The sequence below is a fragment of the Vulpes vulpes genome, chromosome 10 (assembly GCF_048418805.1).
Source record: "Vulpes vulpes isolate BD-2025 chromosome 10, VulVul3, whole genome shotgun sequence".
Taxonomy (NCBI): Eukaryota; Metazoa; Chordata; class Mammalia; order Carnivora; family Canidae; genus Vulpes; species Vulpes vulpes.
Window position 1 is genome coordinate 101,498,816 of NC_132789.1, and position 27,791 is coordinate 101,526,606.

The window sequence follows — 27,791 nt, forward strand, 5'->3', positions numbered from 1 at the left end:
AGGGGTGAGCTGCAAGGTCACGGGCGACGCCAGCCAGCCTGAACGCCGGGCAAGTCCAGGCCACGAGGCGGGACCCCGAGGGGCGCCAATGGGGAGCCTTGGGGACCACTGCCCGTCCGGGCCCAGAGCCACCCACCTGCTGACGCACCTGGGCTCCCTGCTAAGCAGCGGGGTGAGCTCTCGGGAAGAAGAGCTGGGCGCTGAGTGGCGGAGAGCGAGGGCCCTTGGGAAGCTGCTGGCCCCTGCGTCGTCGGTCACCCTCTTCTAGGCTTGACGACCGTGGGGTGTAACGGCTGCCGCTGCATCTCCACCTTTCACATCCCACGCAAATTCCAATTTACACCTGCTTGAACTTCATATAATATACAGAGAGAGGAATTGTGGGAATGTAGCTTTAGCTTTCCCAGGTTGACCCAGAAACCCCGTCGTACCAATCTTTTCCATTTTATGGCTAACTTCTTTGAGATCCGATTTAAGTTATCCTTTTTTGTTTTGTTTTTTTTTAAGAAGTGACAAAGTTTACCCTTTAATCATGATCCAAAGAGTATGGAATTATAGGAGTAATATTCTAGAGTCGCGGGGCAGCCCGGGGGGCTCGGCGGTTTAGCGCCTGCCTTCAGCCCGGGGCCTGATCCTGGGGTCCCGGGATCGAGTCCCGCGTCGGGCTCCCTGCATGGGGCCTGCTTCTCCCTCTGCCTGTGTCTCTGCCTCTGTGTGTGTGTGTCTGTGTGTGTGTGTGTGTGTCTCATAAATAAATAAAATCTTAAAAAAAAAAATCTAGAGTCGTCAGGCCCTTTCCGGTGAACTGCAGCGTCACCCAGGAGAACGGGCTTTAACGTGATCACTTACTAGGGTTTCCTTACAAATGGGAAAGGAAGATTTCGTTGACTGTAATTGGGTTTAAATTTCAACTATGTGCTACAATGACTGTATCCAGCGTCCTTCCAGGTTATTCTTTGTTTGTTATTTGTCTCCTCCCAGCAGATGTGACTTAGGTGGTCTGTCCTGGCATCTCTTTCCTGAGCCTCTTGGGACTCTGGTGGGAGGAGCCCGGCCTCGGAGCCCCGGCTTCTGGGTTTCCAGCGGACCCAGAACCCTGGTGGGGAAAGACCACGGCAGGAGGTCCCATCTCTGGTTTGCGGAGGAGAAATAAGTGTTAAGGCTCTTGAGTATGTAAGGGGGGCCTTCGGGTTTGCTTAGTACAACTTGCCTCCCTAGTAGCACAGCCCTGAGGCCACTGACTCCAGGCACGCAGCGTGGCTAAGCATCGGCCACCTTCCTCGTTGCACCGGGAGGGATGGAAGGGGAGGGCTTCAGAGCCCCTCGGCTGCCAGGTGTGTCCCCTCCGTGCCCAGCATCGCCCCTCGGCTAACCAGGTGTGTCCCCTCCGTGCCCAGCATCGCCCCTCGGCTCACCAGGTGTGTCCCCTCCGTGCCCAGCATCGCCCCTCGGCTCACCAGGTGTGTCCCCTCCGTGCCCAGCATCGCCCCTCGGCTCACCAGGTGTGTCCCCTCCATGCCCAGCATCGCCCCTCGGCTCACCAGGTGTGTCCCCTCCATGCCCAGCATCGCCCCTCAGACGCCAGGTGTCTCCTCCCCACCCAGCCCCGTGTCACTCAGGCACCTACCGCTTGCCGGGCTCCCCGAGGTGGGCCGAGCGCCCGTGCACACAGCATGAGGCTTGATGCACTTGCTAAAGTGACTTAGCACCAGGAGGATTGGGTCCCGCTAGGGAACTGGCAGGTGACCAGGGGCTGGCGCGGGTCCTCCTGTAGCCGCCCGGGTGCCTTAAGTCGCGTCGGACTTGAACACTTGGCAGTGTCTCCACTACCGTCACCGACGAGGCTCTGGGCCTGGGACACACAAGGGAAGATGGGGCCGGAGGGCCTCGGGCCAGGACCACCCCACGGACAACCCCGCTGTGCGCCGACCACGGACACGGGCCCCTGGCCTGGGCCCCAGCGATGACAGGAGGGAGGACGGCAGAAATCCTGGCCCTGGGCCCCCCGGGATGGAGTAACGGCCCCAGTAGCCCTCCCGCTCCCGGTCCGCCCGCACTTAGAAGGCGGTGCCTGGCACAGAAATGTTTCTTTCTTGCTCTTCCTCCTCCTTGGAGTCACAGAGCAGAGGCCACCGACGACAACACCATATGAGGCCCAACCGCATGGTGTCCCCCGCCCCCAGGGAGCGGTCATCTCGCCTCGGCTCCCAGCTCTCGCTGCCAGGACCTGCACACCCTGCAGGCTGCGCGACTCTCGGGTTCCCCACTAACCCCAGAAGGCGCCGCTTTCGGGCCTGGGGCCACGTGCTGCTGCCAGAGCCGCTTCTCAGTCTTTTACACCAAAGTAGTGCTTTCAGGGCGCCTTGGTCCTTCCGCTCTAAAGTCGCTCTCTGTCCGCGACGTGTCGGCTCTTGAGGTCCCAGAGGCCTGACTGGGCCCCCAAGGCAATGGTCATCCCAGTGGTTTAGCAGGAAGAGTCCTTGCAAAATGTGGCCATTTTACGGAAAACAGAAATGGACATTTTGTTCCTGTTTATCTCACAAATTTGGGATGCGAGATGGGTCCGCTGGAGAACGGCTACATTCCCAACAAGCCAGACTGTGCTGACGGTGCTGCTCGCGTCCGAAGGCCGTGGGGTCAGCGCCCCGGCAGGATCGGCTTCGTCCCCGTCCCTGCGTTTGTGTTGGATGGAATTTCAGAAACTTCCCACTCAGTTCTCCACCTGCAGGCAGATGTTGCCCCAGACTTCGTAGGGACCGAAGATAAACGGCAGAAGCAAGATGTTTCTGGACATTCGGGCGTTCCCTGCTTCCCGCACCTCTGTCTGCCCGGGCAGGGGGTGCAGAGCGCGGGGCCTTCTCTCGTGCGTGGCTGGAAACGCGGAGACGCACACAGAGGACGCACAGGTGAGAGCAGCCGCTGGGGGCTGAGAGCAAATGAGTCACAGGTGGCAGGTGCACCCACGGACCCCTCGGCGGAGCTGCCCGTAGAGACACCTTAGCTGAGGGGGGCTCTGAGAGCTTGAGGGCACGAGAGCCGGTGGGCGTCATTTTATTTGTTATTCCTGACTTTGGCCGCTGCCTGGTATCTTTATATCAGCAAAAATGATTCAAAGGCCTGAAAGAGTGTATCGAAGTATAACTATAGTGGTAACAGGAGTCCCATCAATACCGTAACTCAGGACATACGAACGCAACTTCCCAAAATAGGATGTGACTGTAGTGAACATGACTCTGAATTTCCACCAAGTGGGACAAGAGAATCCATGGGAACGACGATTCTGCCTAACGGGAAAACCTGGCAAATTGAACACCAATAAAAAAATGAATTTATTAAAAAAAAAGAAAAGAAAATGTTCCTAAACACTGTAAGAGATAGATAAAATATTCAAAATTAGTGGGGAAAAAAATAACAGGAAAACCTCAAAATTACAAGGAGGCAAAACCATAAATATCTGCAATTTGAATGTTAAAGGACTGACAGCCTGTTTCCCTAATACTTAGCGTATTATCTATTGGAAAACAGTCAAATAGAGGCACGAAGACGCTATAACGTTTGCATATTTTAAACGCAGAGTAACGTGTCCACTCGGAAGAGTTTTAGCTGCATTTAGGAAATGAAGTCCACAATGACAGTGTCTCAAAGAGAGAGAGGTGAATTTTTCTTTGTTTTTTTTTTTTTAAGATTTTATTTATTTATTCATGAGAGACACAGAGAGAGGCAGAGACACAGGCAGAGGGAGAAGCAGGCTCCATGCACCGGGAGCCCGACGCAGACTCCATCCCGGGTCTCCAGGATCACACCCTGGGCCCAAGGCAGGTGCTAAACCGCTGAGCCACCCGGGCTGCCCTGAATTTTTCTTTGTTAAAGGAGTCGCGGGCAGGCAGTGTAGACCTGTCTAGAGGGCCTGCGGGATTCTCAGGGCCCCTGGGGGGCTTCTGTTCCCACGGTCACTTCGCGGCCAACGCGGCTGCCGGAGTCCAGACAGCACATCCCCCCGTACGCAGCTAGAAAGCGCGAGTCTGGCCACACCTGTCCCCTTCGAGGAGATCTCCAGACATCCTACAACGTCCATTTCTATTTCACTGACCTGAACCGACTCCCCGCTCAGGGGAGGGGGTGATGAAGTCAGCCCTTCACCCGAGCAACGGTGTCCACCTAAGGTCTGGGATTCTGCTGCTAAGGGGGAAGCGGAGAATGGACATCGTCCCGCACTTTCTTCCACAAATGACCCCCCCCCAAGCGAATCAATCAACTTTCAAGAATAAGCACAAAACGGCGCTTTCCTGGGTCACACCAATAAATGCCGTAGCTAAAGGCAGAGAAGAGGCCAAAATGAACGAAGCGTCCCGCAGACCGGTACTGTTTATTTATTCATATATTTAGAACGAGCATTCACCGCACAAATCGCGAGGATCTTGTAAAACCATCCACCGAGTCCGCGATGAGTATCACGCGTGAGGGTCGAGGGTGAACCTCTTTATGAGACGCTCTGCTGGATGGTGCTCAGGGTCAATGCCGTGTGGTGTGAAGGGGCGATTACCGTCCGGAGGGCCCAATAATGCCGCACGTTTTGCTTTGTGCTGCGAACAAATCACCCATTTTGGAGTTTTAAATAGTTCCCGACACGGTCACATTGTGTAAGAGGGAAAATTGCTTGAGGATGACTTTTTTTTCTGTTGATCCCTGAAATCCCGTGATATTATTCCCATATCTTAGTCCACTCAGTTGGTCGTAAGTCTGTAGGCCAAGATGCTCGGGGGACGGTACATACTGCGGTTGGTCCCGAAGGACGACCAGCCATGTCCACAGCAAACGGTAAGCGAGACCCCACGGGATGTGAAATCGCCCGACGGCTCACTCGCGTGCGAGAGTTGGCAATAAAGTGGGTCATTTTAGAAGGAAGAGGAAACGTCGGAAATACACAGAGTGGCTCGCGCGACGCGTTCGACGTATTGTTGCCGAGCATCGGGCGGCCAGTGAGACCTGCTGATGGCGGGAGAACAGAGGTAGCCCAGGGCAAGGGGTGCGGGTGCTGCAGTGGTTACACCTTTTTTTTTTTTAATATTTATTTTTTATTTTAGAAAGAGAAGGAGGAAGGGGAGGGAGAGACCGTGTGTGAGCCGGGGGAGGGGCAGCGGGGGAGAGAGAGGACCTCAAGCAGACTCCCCACTGAGCAAGGACCCGACGTGGGGCTCGATCCCACAGCCCTGAGATCAGTACCTGAGGGGAGATCATGAGCCCGACGCTCACCTGCCTGGGCCCCCCGGGCGCCCCCGTTGTTAGACTTTTCAACAGCGGTGACCTGGGAGGGGATGTCGCCCACACCGTGACTTTGGCCTGGTGAGACCCTGAGCGGAGGATCCAGCGAAGCCCGCGTGGCCCCCCGACCTGCAGGACCGTGACGTGTGGTAGTCGGGGGCTGCCTCCAGGGCTTAAACACGCGATAACTTTTGCAAGGACAGAAAATCAACACAAATTCATACGATGTGCTCCGGAGGGTAGGAGCTAAACTCTACAGAGACCGGGGCCCACGGCGGTGGCGTGATTTCCAGGCAGACGATCTGGAACGAGCGAGAACGTGCCGTCTAGTCAGGGGCGCATCACTGCACCTTGCACTTTGCAGGACAGGAAGGGGACCTGCTGCAGGTGCACGGGGTTGACGCGTTTGCCCTCTCTGCCGGCCCCACCGCGAATCAAGGGCTTGGAAAGAACTCGATCCCTGGAATCCCGCATAAAAACGCGTTGGGCCAGGAGACTCACGGTCATCGCTGGCCAAGGAGGCGAGCAGCAGGCGCACGGCTGGCATCTATGGTCCTGTCATGGGGCCGCCCCCCGCAGGCCGCCGAACTGATGGGGCTGGAACGGTCTGCCCGAGGCCCTGGATGTGCCACCCTGGACGATGCCCTCCGCGGCTGGAACCCTGTCCCGAGACACAGGCTTCGCCCCAAACCCTCAAACGCTGCATGTACCGTGGTTTCAGATGCGGGAGGCGTGGGCCCAGGAAGCGGGGGTGGAGGCATCAGCGACCGCTCAGCACCGGCCTCGAGGGCCCGTTTAGGGACGGCCGCTGGTCTGCACCACGGTGCCCTCGGACGCTTCATGGTCTTGGTCGCAGAGGCGTCACGGGCCTACTGAGGAACCCGGCGAGGTCCCACTGACGTAGTAGTAGGGTTGGGCTCTTGGTCACCTCAAAGACCTCGTCCCAAGAGACCAGCAGGCAAGGAAAGTAGCCCCCGTATCGGCGGGAAGAGGCCGGTCGGTCGCCAGCCTGTCGCGTCCGTGTCGTCCCAGCAGCCCAGCCACCTAGGGCAGCGGAGGCGCTAGTTGGGGCCAAGGCAGGAGGGGTCTGTGACCCCTCAAGATGGGGCGCAATGGCCGGTGGCCCGGGTCCCCACCCAGCTTCCTGCCGTAAGGTTTTCCCAGGACGAGAATCCCGAATGCCTTCTGCAGGCTGCAGGGCGGCGCGGCCTGGGGTCCTCCGGAGGGGAGCTTGCGGTAACGTGCCCCCGAGACAGTTCTGTAGGATCGTTTCAGCCGTGGGGGCCCTGTGGGATCCCGGAGACCCTTGCTGCGATGCCATTAGACTCTGGGTTCGCCCTCCGCCCGCGGCGGCTTCTGCTTCCCCCGCAGCTGTTGGTGTCTATGGAAACCCCCACACACACCCCATAACCTCTTGCCCACGGATCCCCATCTTGGGGCGTGACCTCGGCTCTATGAGCTGCGACAGAAGGTCTGCGCCCAGGTGGGCCCCAGTAGAAACAAGGAAGCAGTGGCTGCCTCACAGGGCTTCCGCTCTCGGATCCCTTGGGTTTTCAAAGTTGGGGAAGCGTTTCTCCGTGTCTGTGTCCTAAGCCCATAATGCAAAGCGGGGCACTAGTTTTATTCGGAATTTTAAAAACGACTAGCAAGGCTGAAGATAATCAGAACCAGGAGTCGCACGCTCAGCCCACTGGGCCACCAACTGCCCCTCGGCGGAGGTTAGTTTCCCGGGGATGGATGGGGCGGCCTGCAGCACCTGCAGCGATGTGAGCGGGACGAGGCCTCAGTTTCCCCACCCGGAAGATCTGGAGGGATGCGTCATCTTGCAGGGCGATCCTGTTAGGACCCTGTTAGGAAGCTTATGCCCCGTAGCTGCGAGCTGCGCGCGTGCCCCCAGGAACTGGTTCGTCTAACGGTCACCGGGGCCTGTGAGGCGGCTGCCACGGGGGTCCCGTCCTGCACGTGAAGCAGCTGGGGGCCTTGGGGGTGCAGGCGGCACCGGGGAGCGGCTGTCAGGGCTGCAGTGGGGCTGGTGTTGCAGCCCTTGGACCAGCTGGCACCACCCCCTGCCCCCCGCGTCCAGGGCCCCCTCACCCCGACCCTTGAATCAGACCTGCAGGTGCTTCGGTCCATGGTGCTCCAGCTCCGGGTGCCAGGGCTCAGCGAGGCCTCGGGGGCAGGCGTTTCCTGGGGGGACCGGGGTGGGGGCGGTGCTCGAGGAGGCCCGTGGGCGACAGGGCCCCCCTGAGAGGAGACCTCGGCTCTCCCCTCCCCTACCCCCTAGTGCCTCTCTTCTCAAGCCCCGGCTTCCTGAGGACGGCAGCCTTCTGCTCAGGAGCCCCAGGGAGATGGGGCACGGGGGGTGTGAGCGGCCGGATGGGGTGCGAAGGCCCGGGGGGGGGCTGTCGCCGGCGGGGTGCTGTGCGGGGCTTTGAGCGGCTTCTCTGCTTTCTGTCCCATGGTGCAGGTGGATGCGGTGGGCTGCAGGGATGGGGACGGGGCGGGGGGGGCGTGCAATAGGAAGGGGGGCGCTCGGCCCCCGCGGCCCTGTGGGCATCCCTCTCGTGCTCACCGGTGTTTCGCACCCGGGTCCGTAGCTGCCTCCCCGGTTCCCAAGCTTACTCACACCTCGGCAGCTCCAAGCCACCTGCCCCATAAAGAGCCACGTCCCGGCGAGAGGCTGGCTGAGGACAAGGGAACGCAAGACATCGTGTGCGCAGGGACAGCCCCTGCAACGGGTCGGCTCCCCTTCTCTCCTCCGCCCTCCCCTTGTGACCCAGGACCCGCGGGTAACCCTGTAACTGGCCAGCTAGGTGGTTGGTAGGGAGACGGCACGTGGCCCAGGAGTGGATGGACCCAAGCTGGGGCCACGTGCGGGGTGTTCTGTGTCCCGCGTCCCGGGGGCAGGTGAGGGCACCCTCAGCCGTGTAAGGGACCGTCGCATCGCTTTAGGGACAGGATAACGCTGTTATTTTCCTTTTGGGGGAAGTTCCAGCCTGGAGGAGGGAGGGGGCCGTGCTCGTTTATTTGCAGCTCAGCATCCTTCCCCGGTTGTCTGGGGTCCCCTTGGCCGGTCGGGGTCGGGGCAAAGCCTGAGCTCTTGATTCTTCCGCGTCCCTGTCCTGCAGGCTTTGGCGGGAGCTTGTGCCCAGCAGGGTCTCGGGTGAGGCCGGAAAGACAGAAACGAGACCAAGGCACCAGGGATGGGGGCGCTGAGGCTCCCGGGGAGCTCTGGAGCACCCGGCCCCGCCACACTGCTGGGGCTGGCTTGGTGGCAGCATCACCTGCCGGGGCTCCCGCACCTGCCTCTGTTCCTGCTCACACGCAGTCGCACAACTCCCATGTCCATGGGCCACCCTTAGCTTTGCATCAAGAGTTGATATTCCAGGAGCACCCGGGTGGTTCCCGCCCTCCCCAGGGATGCCCGTCGCAGGCCTCGCGTCCTGCACGGGGCACCTTTGTCTCTCCCAGCACCTGACGTCGCCCCCTCGGCAGGTGCCTGCACCTTCGGCCTGGCTCCTCCTTGCGTGGGGGGATGGGGGGGCTGCGTTAACGACCTGTGGCTCCTGGGGAGGCTCCTCCATGTGACGTGCTGGGAACGGTACCCGGCTCCTGCTCGGGTCATGGGAGAAGATGCGACCCTTGTCATGGCCGAGCCACGGAAGACAAGGCCCTGAAATAACAGGACCTTAGGGCAAGAGGGGAGGACACTCGGAGGACAGGATGCCCGTCCAGGCTGTAGTGGACTCTTACCTGTCTCCTCGGAGGGCACAGGTGGGGCAGACGGGGTCCCCGATCCCGGGGATGGGGGACCCGCGTGCTCCCCTATGACAGCGGGGGCTGGGGGTGGGAGGGAGGCCGACCCTGACCCCGGGGATGGGGGCCCACGTGGGGGCAGTGGGGGCAGCCGAGTTGGCCCTTCCCTGGGAGCACAGGGCCCAGTGGCAGCAGGGATTAGGACGGTGGCGGTGCCCCGGGGACGCAGGAGCTGGGAGCTGACTGTCCCTGCTGGGGCCGCGCCAGACCCCTGGGCTGACCGCAAGCAGCTGCCGGGGGGGCTTGGCCGGCGGAGGGACGCCCCCAGGCTGAGGGCGGGTCGGACTTAGCGCAGAAGCCAGTGTCCTGAGTGGACCCCGGGGCTTCGGTGACGCCCGTTCGGATCACGCGTGTGCCGCCTGCCAACCGTAGGTGCTCGCGGGCAGGGCCACCCTGTGCGACGTGCGACCTGGAGGCCTGGCACAGGCGGGACGGATGCTCCGTTTCCATCTGTAACTGGGAGAGGCCGTGGTGGCCCCTGGGCCGCGGCAGGGGCGGCACCATTCAGCGCCCGCGGGCACCCGACAATCGCAATAGAGCCAGCCAGGGCTGGTGCTGCCGATTTTAGGGGTGAAAGGTCGCAGACAGGTCACTAAATGTCCGAGACGTAGTAAGATCCGACTTGCAAACGCTACGATGTAGGAAAACACAAGGATCTGAACCCAATAATCTGCAATAGGCAAACTCCGCGCATTCCTATTAGGCGCCCTCTGTCCACGCCCGGGCTTGGGACACCGCAGGTGCCCCCGCTCCTGTGCCCACGGCAGCCCCGGAAGGGACCGAGCCCCGGGCTGGGGCGTGTCCCGGGCCTGGTCCTCTCCCTCTGCGGTGGCTCCTCCCCGTCCCCCGTGTGAGCCGCTGGAAACCAGGCACCTCGACGTCCTGGTTTCAGGCCACCACGCCGGCTCCTCTGCCATGCTGCCAGGTGCGCGGCCGTGCGGTCGCTCGTCCCTTCGGAATCCGAATAATCTTCGCTTAGCTCCTGAGGGTCGCTATTGTACTCCGGATGGTTGAAATGCTTCGCTGTTTTACCGGGACGGGTGCGATGAACTTAATTCTTTTGGAGGAGCATGAGGCGAGCCCAGTACCTGCAAACACACCGCGAAAGCCACTAGGACTTAGCAGGACCTGACTCTGTGCCGCTGCCGAGTTATTGGATCAAAATGTCTATTTTTACATTTTTTTGCAAGGCTTGGTGTAGTGTTGAGAGCAAGATCGCTGCTCGGAAAGTTTCTTCATTTCTGACACCCTTCAACTCTGTTTCGAGATCACAGGTCCCTTGCAGCGGTGCAGAAAATACCATTTATTGATGTGGGGTTAATTTGCTTTAAGAGCAAATCAAGGGCAGCCCGGGTGGCTCAGCGGTTTAGCACCACCTTTGGCTCAGGGCGTGATCCTGGGGTCCCGGGATCGAGTCCTGCGTCGGGCTCCCTGCATGGAGCCTGCTTCTCCCTCTGCTTGTGTCCCTGCCTCTCTCTCTCTCTCTGCATCTCATAAATAAATAAATAATAAATAAGTAAATAAATAAAATCTTTATTAAAAAAACTAAAAAAAAAAAAAATCAAGCCTGCTTAATATGAGCCCATCAGCTGAATGGCTTGAACGACAAAATCAAAAAGTGAATCACCACGGCCAGAGGCAAGCTTTTAACGACTTTAATTGATATAATCATAATTATTATGCGATACGTCTTACAACCAATGTAGACACGATGACATCAAACATATCAAAGAGGTCGCACATCTTTCCATCTTCACCTGGCGCCGGCTGACCCACCCCAAGAAAGCAGCGTGGCGCCGGCCTCTTGGGCAGCGCCGCTACTACTCCTGGTACCGACTAGCGCTTTGCAATCCAAGTAGAAACGGTACATTCATTTGCCAGAAAAGAGGTTCAAGGCAAGGAGGGTGAATCAACGTGCAAATCAACAAGGCCCAGCTGCTAAACCCATTTCCCATATGCGAGGGACTGAACCGTGCGCCCTTGCGAGCGGGCGGAAGGGCCAGCCGGAGGCGTCAGACCCATCAACTCCCCCAGAGGACTCAGGAGGCTGCGGGATGGCCAAGGCCGGGGTCTGCTGCGCCGGCGCTCAGGCATCCGTGTTGCCCGAGCCTCCCGGGCCCCGGCTCGGTTCTCCGTGGGGCCTGCGTCCTGGGACACCGTTTCCTGTGGGGAGAGAGACTGGTCTCCCGGTCGCAGGCGGGTCAGCGGCTGCGGGGTCAGCTCCGAGCCGTGACAGTGGCCTGAGGTGGCCACGACCCAGGTGTCCTTCAATAGTTGACGTCCCAACCGCACGCGGGCAGAACAATGAGCAGGAAGCCGAACCCGAGCCCCCTTACACGTCTGCGTGACACTCAGAAGAGCTATGAAGAGTTTCCCGCAGACACTGAAAACACAGCGGACGCGGCTCCGGGAATCCCCCCAACACGCCCGTGCGGTAGCCTGGGCTGAGGCCAACCGGCAACGGCAACCATCCCCCCCCACCCGTGTTGGAGAAGTGGGGCCGGGCGCCCGGGGAGGGCAGGACACTCCACGGGGCCAAGACAAGGGAAGGCAGAGCCGGACCCCGGCGCCACTCCCCGCGTCTGGCCTAGGACAGGGGGGTCGCCTCGGCCTGCGCTGGCCCCGGCAGAGTCCTCACCCTGGGGGAACGGCTCGTCGTGCGGCTGAGCCGCGGCCCTCGGGGGACCCGAACACACGCCCTCGCGTACAGGACACCGGTTGTATTTCAGAGATGTGCGCGCGTGTGCGTGTGCGTGTGTTTCGAGCAACAGGTATTGAATAAAGTTGTTCAAAGTCTTTGGGCAACTCCGAGAAAAAGTATTTGGCAACATACGGTTCCCCCCGGGGTGTTCTGACCCGACGCGACCAGGGCCGCTAGTTCCACGGGAAGCCGTCCCCGCGCGGGATATACTTGCTCTCGGTCCAGCTCCCTGTCTCTGCCGCGAGGGTCTGGGGGTTCATGGGGCAAAGCCCCACCACGTGCTCTTGCACCACGGTGGACGTCGGGGAGGAAAGACGCTCACGGAGTCTGCAGTTGGGACCCCGGGGGACCCTCTGTGTGGCCGCAGCAGCACCCACGAGACCACTGCTTCAAGGGTGTTTCGTGGACGTTTCTCAAGATGTTTGTGGCCAAGGGAGGGACAAAAAAGGGGGGGGGGCATGTCCTGTTTTGATTGGATTGTCCTTTGCGAAACTGAAAGCCCGCAGGCTTCCCGAAGGGGGTGGGCGCAGTTGGCTGGAGGGGGCGCCCCTGGTCGTCCCTGGGCAGTTTTCTGAGAATGTCCTTTTGTTCTGTTTGGTAATAATCAGAAGCAGAGTCGCTGGCGGCCTCCGCGTCCTGCTCCAGTTCTGCTGGAAGACCCCCGGGACCCCCGGGTCGCTCGTCTCTGCTACATGAGTCCAGGAGTGCTTGGTTCGCAGGGTGGGGTGGGGCGGGGCGGGGTGGGGCGGGGGGGGGCAGGCTGTGGGCCCGGCAGGGCCCTGGCACCCCCGAGGGCCTGGCCACTGAGGTTGTCCCAGTGACGCAGAGCTGGGCCCCCCTGAGGGCAGGCTGGGCGGTGGAGCTTCGGGGACTCGCGGCCACAGGTGCACCCCCAGAAATGCAGGTGGGTCCAGTTTCGAGGTCTCTGGGGCCCTGAGGGGCCCCGTGGGACAAGCTCCCCTGGGGATGGGGGCCCCGCGGGTCTCCCCTGGAGGTTCCCTCCTGCACTGGCCCGAGGCCGCCTTCCAGCAGCAGGAGTCGGGGGGGCAGCGGCCTGACCCTGTCACCTTGGGGCTGTCCTGCTGGGGACCCGAGCCCGGGGCTGCACACCTCCGGGGCCTCCACTGCAGTAGCAGCTGAGCTGTGGGGCTGGGGACGGGGTCCTGGGGGGGGCTCGGGGTGGGGGCGTTGGGGTGGGGGGGCCTCGGGGTGGGGGTCCTCGGGGTGCGGGGGCAGGGCCCTGTGGGGGTGGAGGGGCAGAACCGTCCGCCCCTTGCGGACACCGCAGCTCAGGGCTTTCTGCAAATTTCGTTCTTTTTCCAAATTCTAGATGCAGGGTTTTCCAGCCTGTAGCCCGGGTCCCGGGGGGAGGTGGACGCAGCTGCACTGAAGGCCTTGGGGCCCCCGTGGGCGGGGCAGGTGTGGACCAGGTTCCGGCCGAGCAGGGGCTCTGGGCTCCGGGCCGCCTCCTGTCCCCGTCCTCCTGGCTGCGCTCCGTGCAGGTGCAGGTGCAGGTGCAGGTGCGCCCGCCCCCGCGCTGACCCCTGGCCCCAGCACCTCACTGCCGCGCTGACCCTCACTCCCCACCCCCCTCCGAGCCTAACGCCCCCCCACGCTCACTCCGCACCTCCCCACCTCCCATCCCCCATCCCCCCGCCCCCTCACCACCCTTCCCCGGCCTCGTCTCCACCCGCTCACCCCAGGCTTCCCCCTCCTCCTCCCCACACCCCCGAGGGCGGCCCCGGGGTAACAGCCCCGCAGCTCAGGGACACCTGGCCCCCCCACCCCGGGCGCGCCCCCACCTCCTCGCCTGCAGGGCGACAGCCTCCAGGGCTCGCAGCCTTAACCCCCTTAACATTTAATGCCATTTCCCAAATAAAAAGTCCAAGAACTGCCACAAACAGGAAGCACCCGTTCAGCGGGTGGCGCAGGCCTTGGTGCCTCGCATCGCATCCAGGTGTCAGGCAGGTGTCAGGAGGTTCGATGGGCCCCGGGTGTCAGGTGTCAGGTTGGAGGCTCCATGGGGCCAGGCAGCAGGGGCCAGATAGGAGGCTCCGTGGGCCGCGGCGGCAGGTGTCAGGAGGCTCCGTGGGCGCAAGCAGCAGGTGTCAGGTAGGAGGCTCCGTGGGCCTCAGGTGGGCCGAGCTGTAGCACAGAAGCCTCCACCCGCAGCGAGCGATGATGCTGTGGGGGGTGGGGTGGCAGCAGCAGGTGGGGGGCACAGGACAAGCGGGGCTGGCACGTGTCGCGGGGGGAAAGCCCTAGGAACAGCGCAGCCCCTCCGCCTGGCACGTCCCTCTTAGGAGTCGTCGTACAGGGGGTTGTTGTAGTTCCCCCAGGAGCCGTAGTCCTGGTCGTCCAAGAGCCGTCCATACGAGGAGTGCCTGGGGGGGTGGGGGGGAGAACTGCGGTCAGGGTCAGCCCGGCACCCAGACAGAGGGGGGGTGGTCCGGGGTCTGCATGGGGGGGGGGAGAGCTGCAGTCAGCCTGGATGACGGGAGGGGGATCTTCCAGGGCCCATGGGGGGGCACAACTCTTGCACCCGCCAGTGTTGGAGGCCTCGGTCTACACACCCCGGGCAGTGAGCCCTGCTGACCCGGGAGCACCCCCCACCCAGATCCGGGGGTCCTTGTCTCCCCTGCCCCCAGACCTCCCCTGCTGGAGCAGCGGAAGACCATTCCCACGGCTGCCCCATAAGAAGTAATGGCAGAGGGAAGGTTACATCCCTGGCCGATGACTTCAGCCCTAGACTTCATTTCCGCAGGAGTAACAGTGACACCGCCACACCCCCTGCCTCTCACCAGCCCTCCTGCCCTCCACCCTCCGGATCGTGTTGCACGGTCTACACGATGTGTCTGTCCCATGTTCACTTGACCCTCAAAATAAGGCCATGGGGCAGTATCGCTTCCTTCTCTGACCCAGAACGTCCCTCTCAGAGCTGCTGTTGATGTGCACGACGTCACCCACCGAGCGGTGAGTCAGAGTCTCACCTTCCGGACCTAGAGCCCGTGCCCCGAGCTTCCCAGAGTCTGATTAGCATCCTTATGTCAAGGCCAATATGGGTTTCACAGGCTGTGATGGGTCATTCCGGGAACCCGTCTCACAATTAGTATTATTTCTACAAGACACTGAGGTCAGATGGTTTTCCCTCCTCTGTTTAAAACCAAGGAGTGAAAATAGACCCAAAATGGATGAAAGTCCTAAATGTGAGACAGGAATCCACCAAAATCCTAGAGGAGAACACAGGCAACAACCTCTCTGACCTCGGCCGCAGCAGCTGCCGGCCAGACACGTCTCCAAGGGCGAGGGAAACAAAGGCAAAATGAACTATCGGGCCTTCATCAGGATAAAAAGCGTCTGCACAGCAAAGGGACGGTCGACAGAATCAAACGACGACCTACAGAATCAGAGGAGGCACGTGCCAGTATCAGATAAAGCGTCCAAGGTCTATAAAGAACTTATCAAGCTCAACACCCAAAAAACAAGTAATCCAGTCCAGAAATGGGCAGAAGACATGAACAGACATTTCTCCAGAGAAGACCTACAGACACTCTATGAAAAAAGGTTCTGTATCACGCGGCATCAGAAAAATACAAATTAAAACCACAGCGAGATCCCACCTCACACCTGTCGGAATGGCGAAAATTAACAAGTCCGGAAACGGAAGACGCTGGTGAGGGGCAGAGAAGGAGACCCTCTGGCGGCGGTGCAGCCCCCCCCGGAGAACAGCGCCGAGGGGCCCCAGGAAGTTACGGATACGCTGCCCTACGACCGCCGTTGCACCGCTGGGCATTTACCCCAAGGATACAGACGCCCTGAAGGACCGGGCCACCTGCACCCCGATGCTCACGGCAGCAGCGTCCAGAAGAGCCACACCGTGGGATGGGCCGCGATGCCCTCAGCCCGAGGGATGAAGAAGACGTGGTCTGGACGTACAACGGGATGGAACTCGGCCACCAGAAAAATGAAACCTTGCCATTTGCAACGACGTGGGTGGAACTCGGGGTATTACGCTGAGTGAACTAAGTCAATCAGAGAAAGACAATTATACGATCTCGCTCATATGTGGAATTTAAGAAACAAAACGGGATGAAAGGAAAAGAGAGGAAAAAATAAAACAAGATGAAATCGGAGAAGGAGCCGAACCCTAAGAGCCTGTTAATCAGGGGCGCCGGGGTGGCTCAGCTGGTTAAGCACCTGCCTCAGCTCAGGCCTGGGATCAAGCCCCACTTCGGGCTCCCTGCTCCGTGGGGAGGCTGCTTCTCTCCGTCTGCCTCTCCCCCAGCCTGTGCTCTCTCGCGTCTCACTCTCTCTCGCGCTCAAATAAGTAGCATCTTTAAAAGAGAGAGAGAGTCTTAACCATAGGAGACAAACTGAGGGTCGCAGGAGGGGAGGGGTAGGTGGATGGGGTAACTGGGTGCTGGGCATGAAGGAGGGCCCGTGCCGTCATGAGCCCTGGGTGTTATAAAGACTGATGAATCACTGACCTCTACCTCTGAAACTATTAATACATTGTAGGTTGATTAGCTGAGTTTACAAATAATAAAATGAAATAAAATATAAAATAAAATAAAATAAAATAAGTACAATACAATACAATAAATAAATAAAATAATAAAATAAAATAAATAAAATAAAATAAAGAATAAAATAAAATATAAAATAAAGTAAAATATAAAATAAATAAAATAAAATATAAAATAAAATAAAGAATAAAATAAAATATAAAATAAAATAAAAAAATAAAATAAAATAAAATATAAAATAAATAAAATAAACTAAAGAATAAAATATAAAATAAATAAATAAAATAAAATAAATAAATACAAAATAATAAAATAAATAAATAAAATAAAATTATAAAATAAAATAAATTAATAAAATAAATAAAATAAAATAAAATAAAGAATAAAATAAAATATAAAATAAATAAAGTAAAATATAAAATAAATAAAATAAAATAAAGAATAAAATAAAATATAAAATAAAATAAATAAATACAAAATAATAAATAAAATAAAATAATAAAGTAAAATAAAATAAAGAATAAAATAAAGTAAAATAAAACATAGAATAAAATAAATAAAATAAATAAAAAATAATCAAATCAAATCAAATAAAATCCATGGAGTGGCTCCTTATCTCAGAGTCCCTGCCAACGTCATGACATGGGTTTGCAAGGCCCTCGAGGGTCTGGCCCGTGCTCTTCTGAGCACCTCAGCTGCTGCAGTCCTTCTTTGTCCCACTGCTCCAAGCACACCCCCTTCGTCCCGGCCATCACATCTGGCTCACCCTGGCCACCGCAGGGCCTTTGCACGTACTGCTCCCTCAGCTGGGGACAGCCGTCCTCCAGACCGCCTTCCTTCATCTCCGTCAAGCCTGTACAAACGCCACCTTCTCCGTGAGGCCTTTCCTGAGAGCTAATCTGCAGCTCCCACTGCCCCATTCCTGGCCTAGTTTCCTCAGAGTAGTTATCACCTTCCAACACACTATATAATTTGTTCATTTTGTTATGTCCCCTCCCTGACTGAACCATGCGTCCGGGTGACTTGCCTGCTGTCTGTCCTTGGCGCTGTCCCCAAGGCACCCAAGAACACCCAGCACGTAGTCCTCAACAAACGTCTGCCGAAGAGACGGTGATTGGAGAGAAGACCCATCCTCGAAAGCGCACCTGCTCACAGAGGGGAGCCCCCCCAGAGGCGCGCAGCCGTCGCGACTCCAGCCAGCGCTTCCTGGCCCAGGCAGGGGCTCGCAGCGAGCCAGCCCAAGCCCCGGCTGCAGGCCGCGCAGGCTCTTGCCACTTCCTAGCTCTCCCGGCATCCTACTTCCGTAGGCATCAGGTGGACCAGGAGACGTACCCCCCCGAATACGCTTCCAACCCCCGATTCTTCCTCTGTGAACCTGGAGATGCGTAGGGCTGGCGGGAGGAGCTCGGGGGTGAGGCGTATAACGGCCCCGGCCCGGCCTGAGTGCACAGCAAACACTGGTGAGTGCACAGCAAACGCTGGTGAGTGCACAGCAAACGCTGGTGAGTGCACAGCAAACGCTGGTGAGTGCCGCTTCCTAATTCTTATTATGATGAAACTTAGGCACACGGCAAATGTGCCAACAGTGCAAACGGCGCCGAGGGACAAGCCCATCTCCCTCCCGCCAGGAACTCCGGAAACCACGCTCCGTGCACAGGGGTAAAGCCAGTCTCTGTTATGACTATTATTTGAACTTTTTAAAAAGCATTATAGTGGGGTCAGGGGATGGAAGGTCTCCTGGTCATCAGGTTTTACTGCTTATCGTCATTTCAGTCGAAACTTTGACCAGAGCTGTACGGAATCTGCTGAATTATGAGAGACCTTCAACGACATGAGTACTAGAATAAACGCAAAGGATGGATCTGCACTTTCATTTTTCTTTGCCTCCTTGTTTGAATGAACAGGGAGTCGAGCAAAATAGCAGTAAGTGGAGAGAGTGAAGCAGGAGACCTAGATGAGCCCACTCTGGGGATGCGCTGAGGCCGTACGGCTTGTTTCCATGCATCAACGAGCCTAAGCAAGGAGAACCGGGTGTGCTGGGGTGCAAGCCAGGCCCGGGCGCTGCAGAGACGGGCGCCCAACACGTGTGCGTGTGTGTGTGAGAGAGAGAGAGAGAGAGGAGCACAGTCGCTAGTGGCTCTCGGACTACCCCTAGGTCAAAGCTTCTTAAATCAGGCACAGTTTTTTATCTATCTATCGTCTATCTATCATCTATCAATCAACCTATCAATCAATCATCTATCTATCATCTATCTATCAATCATCTGTCATCTATCATCTATCTGTCATCTATCAATCAATCAATCATCTATCATCTATCATCTATCAATCAATCATCTATCAATCATCTATCATCTATCTATCATCTATCATCTATCAATCTATCAATCATCTATCAATCAATCATCTATCATTTATCTATCAATCATCTATCTATCATCTATCTATCAATCAATCATCTATCATCTATCAATCAATCATCTATCATCTATCTATTATCTATCATCTATCAATCAGTCAATCATCTATCAATCTATCATCTATCAATCATCTATCATCTATCATCTATCAATCATCTATCAATCAATCATCTATCAATCAATCATCTAGCATCTATCTATCATCTATCATCTATCTATTTAAAGGTTGTATTTATTCCTAAGATGCAGAGAGAGATGCAGAGACACAGGAGGGAGAGGCAGGCTCCCTGTAGGGAGCCTGATGGAGACTTGATCCGGGAACCCGGGGTCATGCCCTGGGCCGAGGGCAGGTGCTCACCCGCTGAGCCCCCCGCACCCCCCCAGCTCCCCCAGGTGGTCCACCTCTTGGAGGCCGACCACCTCCTACTTTTCTTTGACTTGCCTGAACGCCTAACGTGTTGCCCTCGGCACAGTGGCTGCTTGGAGGCCCTCTGGTGATGAGCACCTACAGCAGGTGCACGCCCGCCGTAGTGCGCAGTCGGCGGGGGCAGCCAGCGGGGCACGGAACCGCCCCAAAGTGAAAACAGTATTAAAGGACATGAGGACAGAGCCACCACCACCCCGACCTGGACTACGGGAAGACGAAGGAGGGTCGGGGCCACGTTTCTCTCAGGCAGTGGGAGGCTTTATGCAGCAGCAGCAGCGTGGGCACAGTCCCTGAGCCAGGCCTCGGGCGTCGGCGCAGTTGGGCCCTGCCGACAGTTCGAGACCTAAAAGCAGGGCCTGCGGGGCCGACGCAGGGAGTGACTGACGTTAAGCCCCGGCCTCCCGGCTTCCTTCTGGATGGCGTGGCTCTACCGGGAGCGGCCCCTCCGACTTACCTCCTCCCGAGATGCTGATGCCTTGTGACAAGAGGCACAAGCGGGGGTGACATCTGTGGTCGGGGCTTCCCGACAACCGCAAAACGGTCCCTATTTTGAGACCGACTGTAGCATCAATACCTGAGGGGGCGCAGCAGTCTCTGAAAGCAGATGCAGGGTTTTGCTTTGCTCGGGTCGGAAAACGGCTTGTCCTTATAAGGGTCACACCCAGGCCTCATCTAGGACCCAGCTTCTGGTGACACCTCCCGGGGTTCCCTCCTGTCCCGTCCAGGGAGTCGTGCCCTTCAAGGGTTGGCGCCTGCCGCGCTAGGAAGGAGGGGGAGGAGACGAGAGACACGGCCTAGTGCGGGGAAGGCAGCCCGGCTTACGGCTCCTTGGTCCGTGGTGACCAGGCCTTGGCCTCCGCCGTCCGTCGGCCACGGCTGCACTGTCGCCCTGTTTCGGGTGGGGGCTGCCTCTCTCTCTCTCCTCTCTCTCTCTCTCTCTGTCCTTTACACACTCCCTGAAACCTCATGGTCTCGTAGGCCCTATCCTGGGACTTCAGCGAGCCGCATGCATCCGACCCGACGTGTCGGTGAGGTCGCCGCCGAACTGTCGCCGTTTCAGAATAAATCGATTATTGGAACGATTTCAGATCCAGAGAAGAATCGCGGAGACAGTACAAGGGACTTGCACGGCCTTCCACCCTGCGGCCCCGAGGCGGACCCCGCGTCTGGCCGGGCGCATCTGGCCGCGACGGTCTGGAGCCCAAGGAGGCTGTGGCCGGTGGGCGACTTGCTCACCCACAGTCACCCAGTAAGTCAGCGGCTGGCGGAGTGTCGTGGTCTAGGAGGCCGGTGAGCTCCGGCTTTCTGCCAGGTGCAGTGATGCAAACACGGCAGACGTTCGCTTCCAAGGTGTGCTTTCCACGGTCCGGGTTTCTTTGAAAGAGCAGTTCCTCCCGGATTTATCTTTAAATGATCACCTTCGCTTTGGAGGAGCAGATGAAGATTTAGTCCGTGTCTTAGAGTCGCCTGCCAGCATCAGGCTGGCGGACGCTCCTTCCGGAAGAGGCCTGCGCGTGGAAACGCCTGCTTGCGTCCAAGCTGCAGCCGCAGGGCAACTAATGAGCATGTGCTAAAGGGTTTAAGAGGTTCCCGCAGCTTTCCCCGCCTTACAGCCCGCTTCCCCACATTGGGAATAAATGAACCCTGCGGCCAAAGCCCAGCCTTTGCCACCCAGCCTCATGCACTCTGCCAGCAGCTACATCTGGATCATATACGGGGCACGGCCAGGGGCCTCCTATCCTTCCAGCGGAGGGGCTGGCAAAGGAGGCGGTGAACCCAGGGCAGGGGCTAGGGGTAGGGGGCTGCGTGCAGTGTTGCTCCCCGCGGACGTGCTCTGCAATGAGCCAGGTAAAAAGGAGGTGGACCAACCAGCACATTCAAAGCCACCAAGATGCGAAACAGCGGGGGAACCCCGCCCGGAGGGTACCTGGACGTACCTGGAGCGCCGGGGCTCGGGGCAGGCCGGGGTCACTCAGGTGGTTCTCACAGGCAGCGCAGGCCTCACCCGCGAGCCCCCACACTGCACCTACGGGGGACTACGGGGACCAGACCCGGGAGACTGTGCTGCTGTTTCGGATTTGGGGGGGAATGTCTTGAAATTCATTTCTTCCAAAGACCCAGGGTGACCGACACGGGCACGGGGACAACGGTCATGAGGAACGCACTAGACACTCGGAGGAAAAGTCGCGAACGAGCTATGTGGGTTCAGACATGCATATGGACCTTTTCAATCACAGACATTTTTACAGGCTGGTATTTGCTCCTAACACGTGTTTTCGGAGACGGGCACTGGCCCGTGAGTGGATAAACTTGATCGCTGAGCGTATGTGCTAAGCCGAGCTTGACGACGGACGAGCCGCCCGACATCCGTCAAGGTCAAGGCTGTTGTCCCGCTGTTTAGCAGAGAGCAAGCCCAACTCGGCTCAGAAAAGCCGTGGGCACGTCCTGCAGGGAAAGCATCGGAGGCTAAACTAAATTTCATTTTTTTCTTTCTTTAAAAAAAATATTTTATTTATTCATGAGAGACACAGAGAGAGAGAGAGAGGCAGAGACACAGGCAGAGGGAGCCCGACGTGGGACTCGATCTGGGTCTCCAGGGTCACGCCCTGGGCTGAAGGCGGCACTAACCACTGAGCCACCGGGGCTGCCCTAAATTTCATTTTCATTTTCAATGTCTTTGTGAGACCTGCTTCCTTCATGAAGACCTTCTGTAGCATCACTTCCAAACATCCTCCCCTTTTTGGGATTTCTGTCAAAATAAGGTTAGACGTGGCTCAACGGGGTTTAGGCCAACGATCAAGAGGGGCTGCTAGCATCGCCGGATCATCACACGAAAGGAAGCTCCCCCAGTGGCTCTTAGGCACATGGACGATTCAGAACCATTGAGCTAGAGAATCAAGCCAAAGAAACGGAGGGCGGAGCTGCACGTGGGTGCAGCGAGGAGGCTGAGCTGCTGTGTCATCTCCCGCCCCCCGCTCCCCCCGGAGCCCTGATGCCCCCTGGACGGGACGTCTACTGAGCACTGAGGTCGTAAGCACCCGTTTAGCAACAATTGCAATGGCAGCACCTAGCCGTGCACCGTCCTCACCGTGCACCGGAGCTGAGTGCTCACCTGGAGGACTCCACCCTCGGGATGGTCACCTGTGAGGCATCGGGGCCGCGTGCTGACGGAGCAGCTACGTGTGGTTGACTGATGGAACGAAGGGCACAAGTGACCAGGGCCGGCTTCGGAGGTCTGCCCCAGGGTGCATGCCCTCAACCGACGGCTGCTCCATGTGCGCGACCCCACTCCGTCTTCACATCGACCTTTTTCTTCAAAGAGAGGTGTGAGCCACCGTGTTTTTACAGGCGAAGACATTGAGGGTGAGGGAGGTTGCGACCGGCCCAAGGCCGCTTAGCCAGCGAGGAGGGGGGTCGGTGTAACCTGCCTGCAGAGCGCGCCCCTCCCTCCACGCGGGGGCTCGGGCAGCTCGTTCCACAAGTCGCCTCCAGAAGCCGCTTGGATCACAGGAGGAGGTGGCCCCTGGGGGGTCCCCGAAGGACAGGAGATGCAAGGACATGGTGGAGGTTGCTGAACTTCCCGAGGCAATCGGGGCTTGGCAGAGGGTGGAGCCACCGAGCCGGTTCTCCAAGCTCACAACAGGCCCTTGGCTGCAGACTCTTGTTGCGCGTCTGCAGGGACGCTGGCTGCCGGGTGACAGCCCCCGGGCCCCTCCTGGGCCGGGAGTCCCGACACTTGCTGCCCCAGCCAGGGGGCCTGAAGGACCACAGGAGGCAGGTCTCTTGCCACGTTACCGCTGGCAGACATCTGGGTGACAGGAACGGAAGCGCCTGCCAGCCGGGGGAACCCCAGCCCCGGGGCCTCTGTGCACCTGCGCACTTCCCGATTGAGCCCCGGTATCTTTGATGGATGGTAAGTGCGGCTTTCCCAGACGTGACAACGTGACGCTTGGAAGGGTTTAATGTCCGTGAGGGCTCCTCACTGCCTTACGTCGTCAATTTGCCAAAATAATTAACGGAGCAGCCGAAAGGGGTTTTCCTCAGGGGGTTTCTAACGAGGGGCGGGATCACTTTATCCGTCCTTAAATGCGTCGTCCCGAAGATAAGCAACGACCTTAACCTTATCCCTACATTTAAGAAGGACCCTATGGGGAGAGAAACTGTGACTGATTCGTTCTGACCCTCACTGAATCGATCTGCAGTTGAGGAGCCCGGAGGACACTCCCCAGCACAGGGCGGCCCTGGGCTCCCGAGGGGCAGGTGACAGGTGACGGGCCCCGGAGCTGCTCCGGATGGTGAGGTGGTGGGGAGGGGGAGGCCAGCGCCCCGACCCTGACAGCCACCTGCCATGGGCCCCGCTGCACTGCAGGGACCCCGGGGTCACCGGCCTGGGGCCTCCGGGATCCCGGGAGCGAGGACAACGCACTGCGGGGCCCCGACCGCGGCCACTGCTACTGGGGGAAGGCGAGCTCAGGCGCAGCTCCCGCCCCTCATCGCCTTCCCTTCAGACAAGATGAGGCGCTTTAAGATCAGCGCCGGGGCAGGGAATCTAACTTTACAGACACGCTGCACTTTCTCCTTTTTAAAGATTTACCTACTTGGCAGACACACGGAGGGGAGGGGGCCCGGGCAGGGGCGGGGGCAGGCCGAGGAGGGCACCATCCTGCACTGCGCACGGAGACCTACGTGGACGCGAACCCGGAACCGAAGTCGGACCCAAACCAAAGGCAGACGCTCAACCCACAGAGCCCCGGGGCCTGACAGCGCCGCACCTTCCCTGTATTTTCAACGCTGTGCTCCTTAGGGAGCAGGCGCCGGCGCCCACGGCAGCCCCGGTGTTTGCAGAGCCCATGCCCATGCCCACCCCGGCGTTTGCAGAGCCTGCACCCACCCCGCGTCACGGGCCGAGGAGCCGGGCTTCGGGACTCCTGTGGCCTCGTCTACACCAGGACAGGAGGTAGGGCGAGGGCCGGGGTCGGGGTCCTGGCTGCAGGCTCCACCCCAGTCCCCGTCCCCACACCCGCCTGCAGACCACGTCGGCTCCCGGTGTCTGCTCCTCAGTTCCACCACCGAGCTGCGGGCCCGTCCAGCACGCCGCCAGCTCCCCCAGCGGCCCCCAGGTCCCCCTCGTCACCAGACCTGCCCTCCTCTGGAGCCTGACAGGTGACATTCTCTCCTTCCCAGGGATAGTGAGCCCCTCTCACCTGATCCTGAGATAGGCCGCAGGTCGGAGCACCTGCACCCGCCCCCACCAGCTCTCCCACCCCCCCAGCTCCCTCCCCCAGCACCCTGCCAGCACCCTGCCAGCACCCTCAGCACCCCCCAGCTCCCCCAGCACCCCGCTAACTCCCCTGCCCACTCCCCTGTCCAGCTCCCCACGCCCCCAACACCCCCCAGCTCCCACCCATCAGTGGACCTGCCCTCTGCCAGAGCCCCACAGGTGACACCCTCTGCTCCCCAGGGCAGCGAGCCCGTCTCACCTGATCCTGAGATAGGCCACAGCTCCGAGCACCTGCACCCACCCCCAGCACCCCCCAGCTCCCCCACCAGCTCCCCCACCAGCACCCCCAGCACCCCCCAGCTCCCCCCATCAGCGGACCTGCACCCCGCTGGAGCCCCACAGGTGGCACCCTCTGCTCCCCAGGGCAGCGAGCCCGTCTCACCTGATCCTGAGGTAGGCGGCAGCTCCGAGCACCAGCAGCAGCACAGCGATGACTGTCACCGTGACGGCGGCGATGCTGCCTGTGGGGAGGACGGACAGGGGGGCGGGGGTCAGCTCCGCCTGCACAGAAGTCACAGCCGCGCCAACCCGGGGCCTCAACCCTGTCGCCAGGCCCCGTCCCGCAGCGACAGGTGCCGGCCTGGAGCCTCGCCTGCCCGAGCGCGGCCAGCAGCCCGCAGCGGGTCCCACCCGAGCTGCTGTCCCCGGGCTCGGTCACAGGCTCTGGCTCCTCTTTGTACGACCGGGAGGCCTGGGAGCCTTGGGGCGCTTAGGGGCCGCCACGGGGCGATGTGCGGTTCCTCTGCGCGCTCTGGGCATCGTCCCGGCAGGAGATGTGCTGCTCCTGACGCGTTTTTAAGACCTTTTTGGGAAGGCTGTGGAGTCTTCACCCTTGAAATGTGAATTGGATTTTGTGGAGCAAAAGGTCAAGTTTGGTGCAAAAATAAGGTCCAGTCTGAGAGGTCAGGCTGTGTCCTGTGTGTGGCAATAACCAGGTGTGACGATGAAGTGACACGTGGTTGAAATCTGGCTGCAAAGGCCGCTACTGGGGGCAGTTGAAAAGCCTTTGAGCGTGGAAACCCCGAGAACGGCCGCTCTGCTCCCAGAGGTCACTCCCTGGAAGCGCAGGACTCGCGAGCTTTGCGCTAACAATGTGCACACTGCAGCTTTGCCTCACCTTCCCCCAAATGCAAGGGACCAACGGGGCTCCCGTCCCCTAACCCTGGACGTGACTTTTCCGGGACTCAAGCTGCTGTTAGGGACCCCGGGTGCCCTCTCAGGCCCCCGGGACTCTGTTTACTCTTTCAGCAAATGAGCAGGCCCCGTAACCGCTGGAAGGAGCTTCAGAGACCTGGAGTCCGATTCCGTGGGCTCACGTGCGGCTCCGTCACCAGCGGTGCCCACGTTGGGTTCTTTACCTAACGGATCTGGCGCGCTCGCCTGCAGCGACCGGGAAGGGAGAGCTGCCCCGGGGCCCCCTGCCGTGCCCTGCGTCCCAGGGCCGGATCTGCCCCATCTTTGGAGATTTATCCTCAAAGCTTTGCCACCCGTCCTCGTGTTCCCTCCCCTCCGCTGTGAACAGCCTGTGCGTATCGTCCTCAGTGGCTCTCGCCCCGAGGCGTCCACTGACGGGCCAGCACGGTGGGCACGCTAGTCGCCTCCTTCTCCCTCCTGCAAAGGCCGAGCGGTGACCCCGAAGGCTCGGACGCCCGGGCGGGACCAGCCGAGGACGCTCACGCTCAGACCCGCGTGCAGAAGCCCCCGCTCCCCTCCCAGAGGCCGCCCTTAGCTTCCCGGCCTCCAAGCCGCTGGACCTGGGACAACGGCAGCCAAGCCCCGAGGAGGCCCCTGCAGGGCTGGGGAAGCGAGGGGAGGCGACGGGCCCGTCTAAGCGCCGCTTTCCAAGGTCAGTCCGGCGGTTCCCCAATGCAGTGCTGCTCTCCTTCAAGAAATGGCAAGTGGCGCAGTGGCCGCTGCCCGTCTGCGCGGCCCCCCGGGTGCCCGGTCCCCAGTGGGCTCCCCAGGGCGCTTGGGGCACCCTGCACGGGGCCGGCGCTGCCACAGGAGCCCAGGAGCGTGGGCTCGGGCGGCTGTGCCTGGACGTCCGGAAGCTCCTCGGACCACGCGCCGCCAGGTGCCGGCCAGCACAGCAGGGCCCTGGGCCCCGGGGGCCTCGAGTGCGGGGCCTGCTCCCACCCAGGAAGCTCGCCCTGGGAAGTCCCACACCCGGGGCCTCATGCTCCAGGCTCGCAGGCGCGGCCGAGCCCACGCGGGCACAGTCCATGGTAACGGGAAGGGCTTCATTTCCTCCTTGTGGAAACAAATGTCATTTCCCCCGAGTTCTGTTTAAACTAAACCAGGATTCCCCCTCTCCCCTCCTCACTCTTTTTTCAAGGAGGGGCAGGGAGAGCGAGAGAGGAAGAGAGAGCGAGAGAGGAAGGTGCAGCCGCAGCCAGGGCGGGGGAGGCTTTGCCCCGTGGGGAGGGTCGGACACTCGGTGGGCAGGGCACGTGGGAGGCTGGTGTTTCAGGCCCCCCCCCGGGATCCACCCATCAGGGGGTCCGGGTGAAGCTATGGCCCAAATGGCCGGGGCCTGGAGGAGTTAGAGACGCTGGAGGGGACGTATGTGTGCTTTACGGGGGGACACGCGGGACACTCCATGCCCAGCACACCACCGGGCCCATGTGTCCTGCTCGGCTGCGGGTGCTGAGGTCCCCACCGAGAGCCCCTGGACGGCTGGGCCCCTGGAGGCCGGGGCTTCTCGGGGCGCCGCAGCTCGGGAGTGAGGGGAGAGCCCTCTGATGGCTTTCCAGACGCCCCCCGCACCCTCCCCACGTGTCCATCTCAGACCCCCCCGCCCCAGGGCCTGCCCTAACACCTGCTCCTAGGGCCCTTCCGTGGAGGTCCGAGCCCTGCAGGACCTGTTAGCGGTTCCCAGGGATGACGGACTGGGGGGGGGAGTTACTTAGGGGATAAATGCGGGAATCGAGTCAGACGACATCCCTGCCGTAGCAGGCGGCGCTCCTGGCCAGAGGTCATCACTTGTCCTGCGCCTGTGTCATCCGGGACCGAAGAGGCCACCACCTTAAGGGGCCTCGCCCCCCTCACCTGCCCTCACACAGCAGGCCCGTCCCTTTTCCATCAGTTGCTGGTTGTTCAGGGACACAGGTCTTCACTGTCCCACCTCCCCCCGCACGGCTTGACCTACGGGGCCCCCCCTGCCTTCGTGGCCTTAGCAGGAGCCCCGCCTCCAGGGCACCTCTGGGGACTCTTCTCTGGACCCATGTTCTCTTCCCCCACTTTCCACATGAAGGAGACGTTTCACTTGGAGAACACGGTGCTGCGGGGGATGGGCCTACAGGACACCCCCCAGGACAGAGCTCTCCCGGGGCTTCTGAAGGAGCTCTGAGGTACAGGA

General features: G+C 59.6%; 1 protein-coding gene across 1 annotated transcript in view; it reads right to left on the minus strand.

The window, feature by feature from the left end:
• Positions 1–10,717: 10,717 nt before the first annotated feature.
• PARM1 (prostate androgen-regulated mucin-like protein 1) overlaps positions 10,718–27,791 on the minus strand; it is an 80,374-nt gene continuing 63,300 nt past the window's right edge. The window contains exons 3-4 of the mRNA XM_072725013.1: positions 24,816–24,894; positions 10,718–14,163 (exon numbers count right to left, since the gene is read on the minus strand). Of these exons, the coding sequence (XP_072581114.1) occupies positions 14,079–14,163; positions 24,816–24,894 (164 nt within the window). The 3' untranslated portion in view covers positions 10,718–14,078. The remainder of the gene's footprint in view (positions 14,164–24,815; positions 24,895–27,791) is intronic.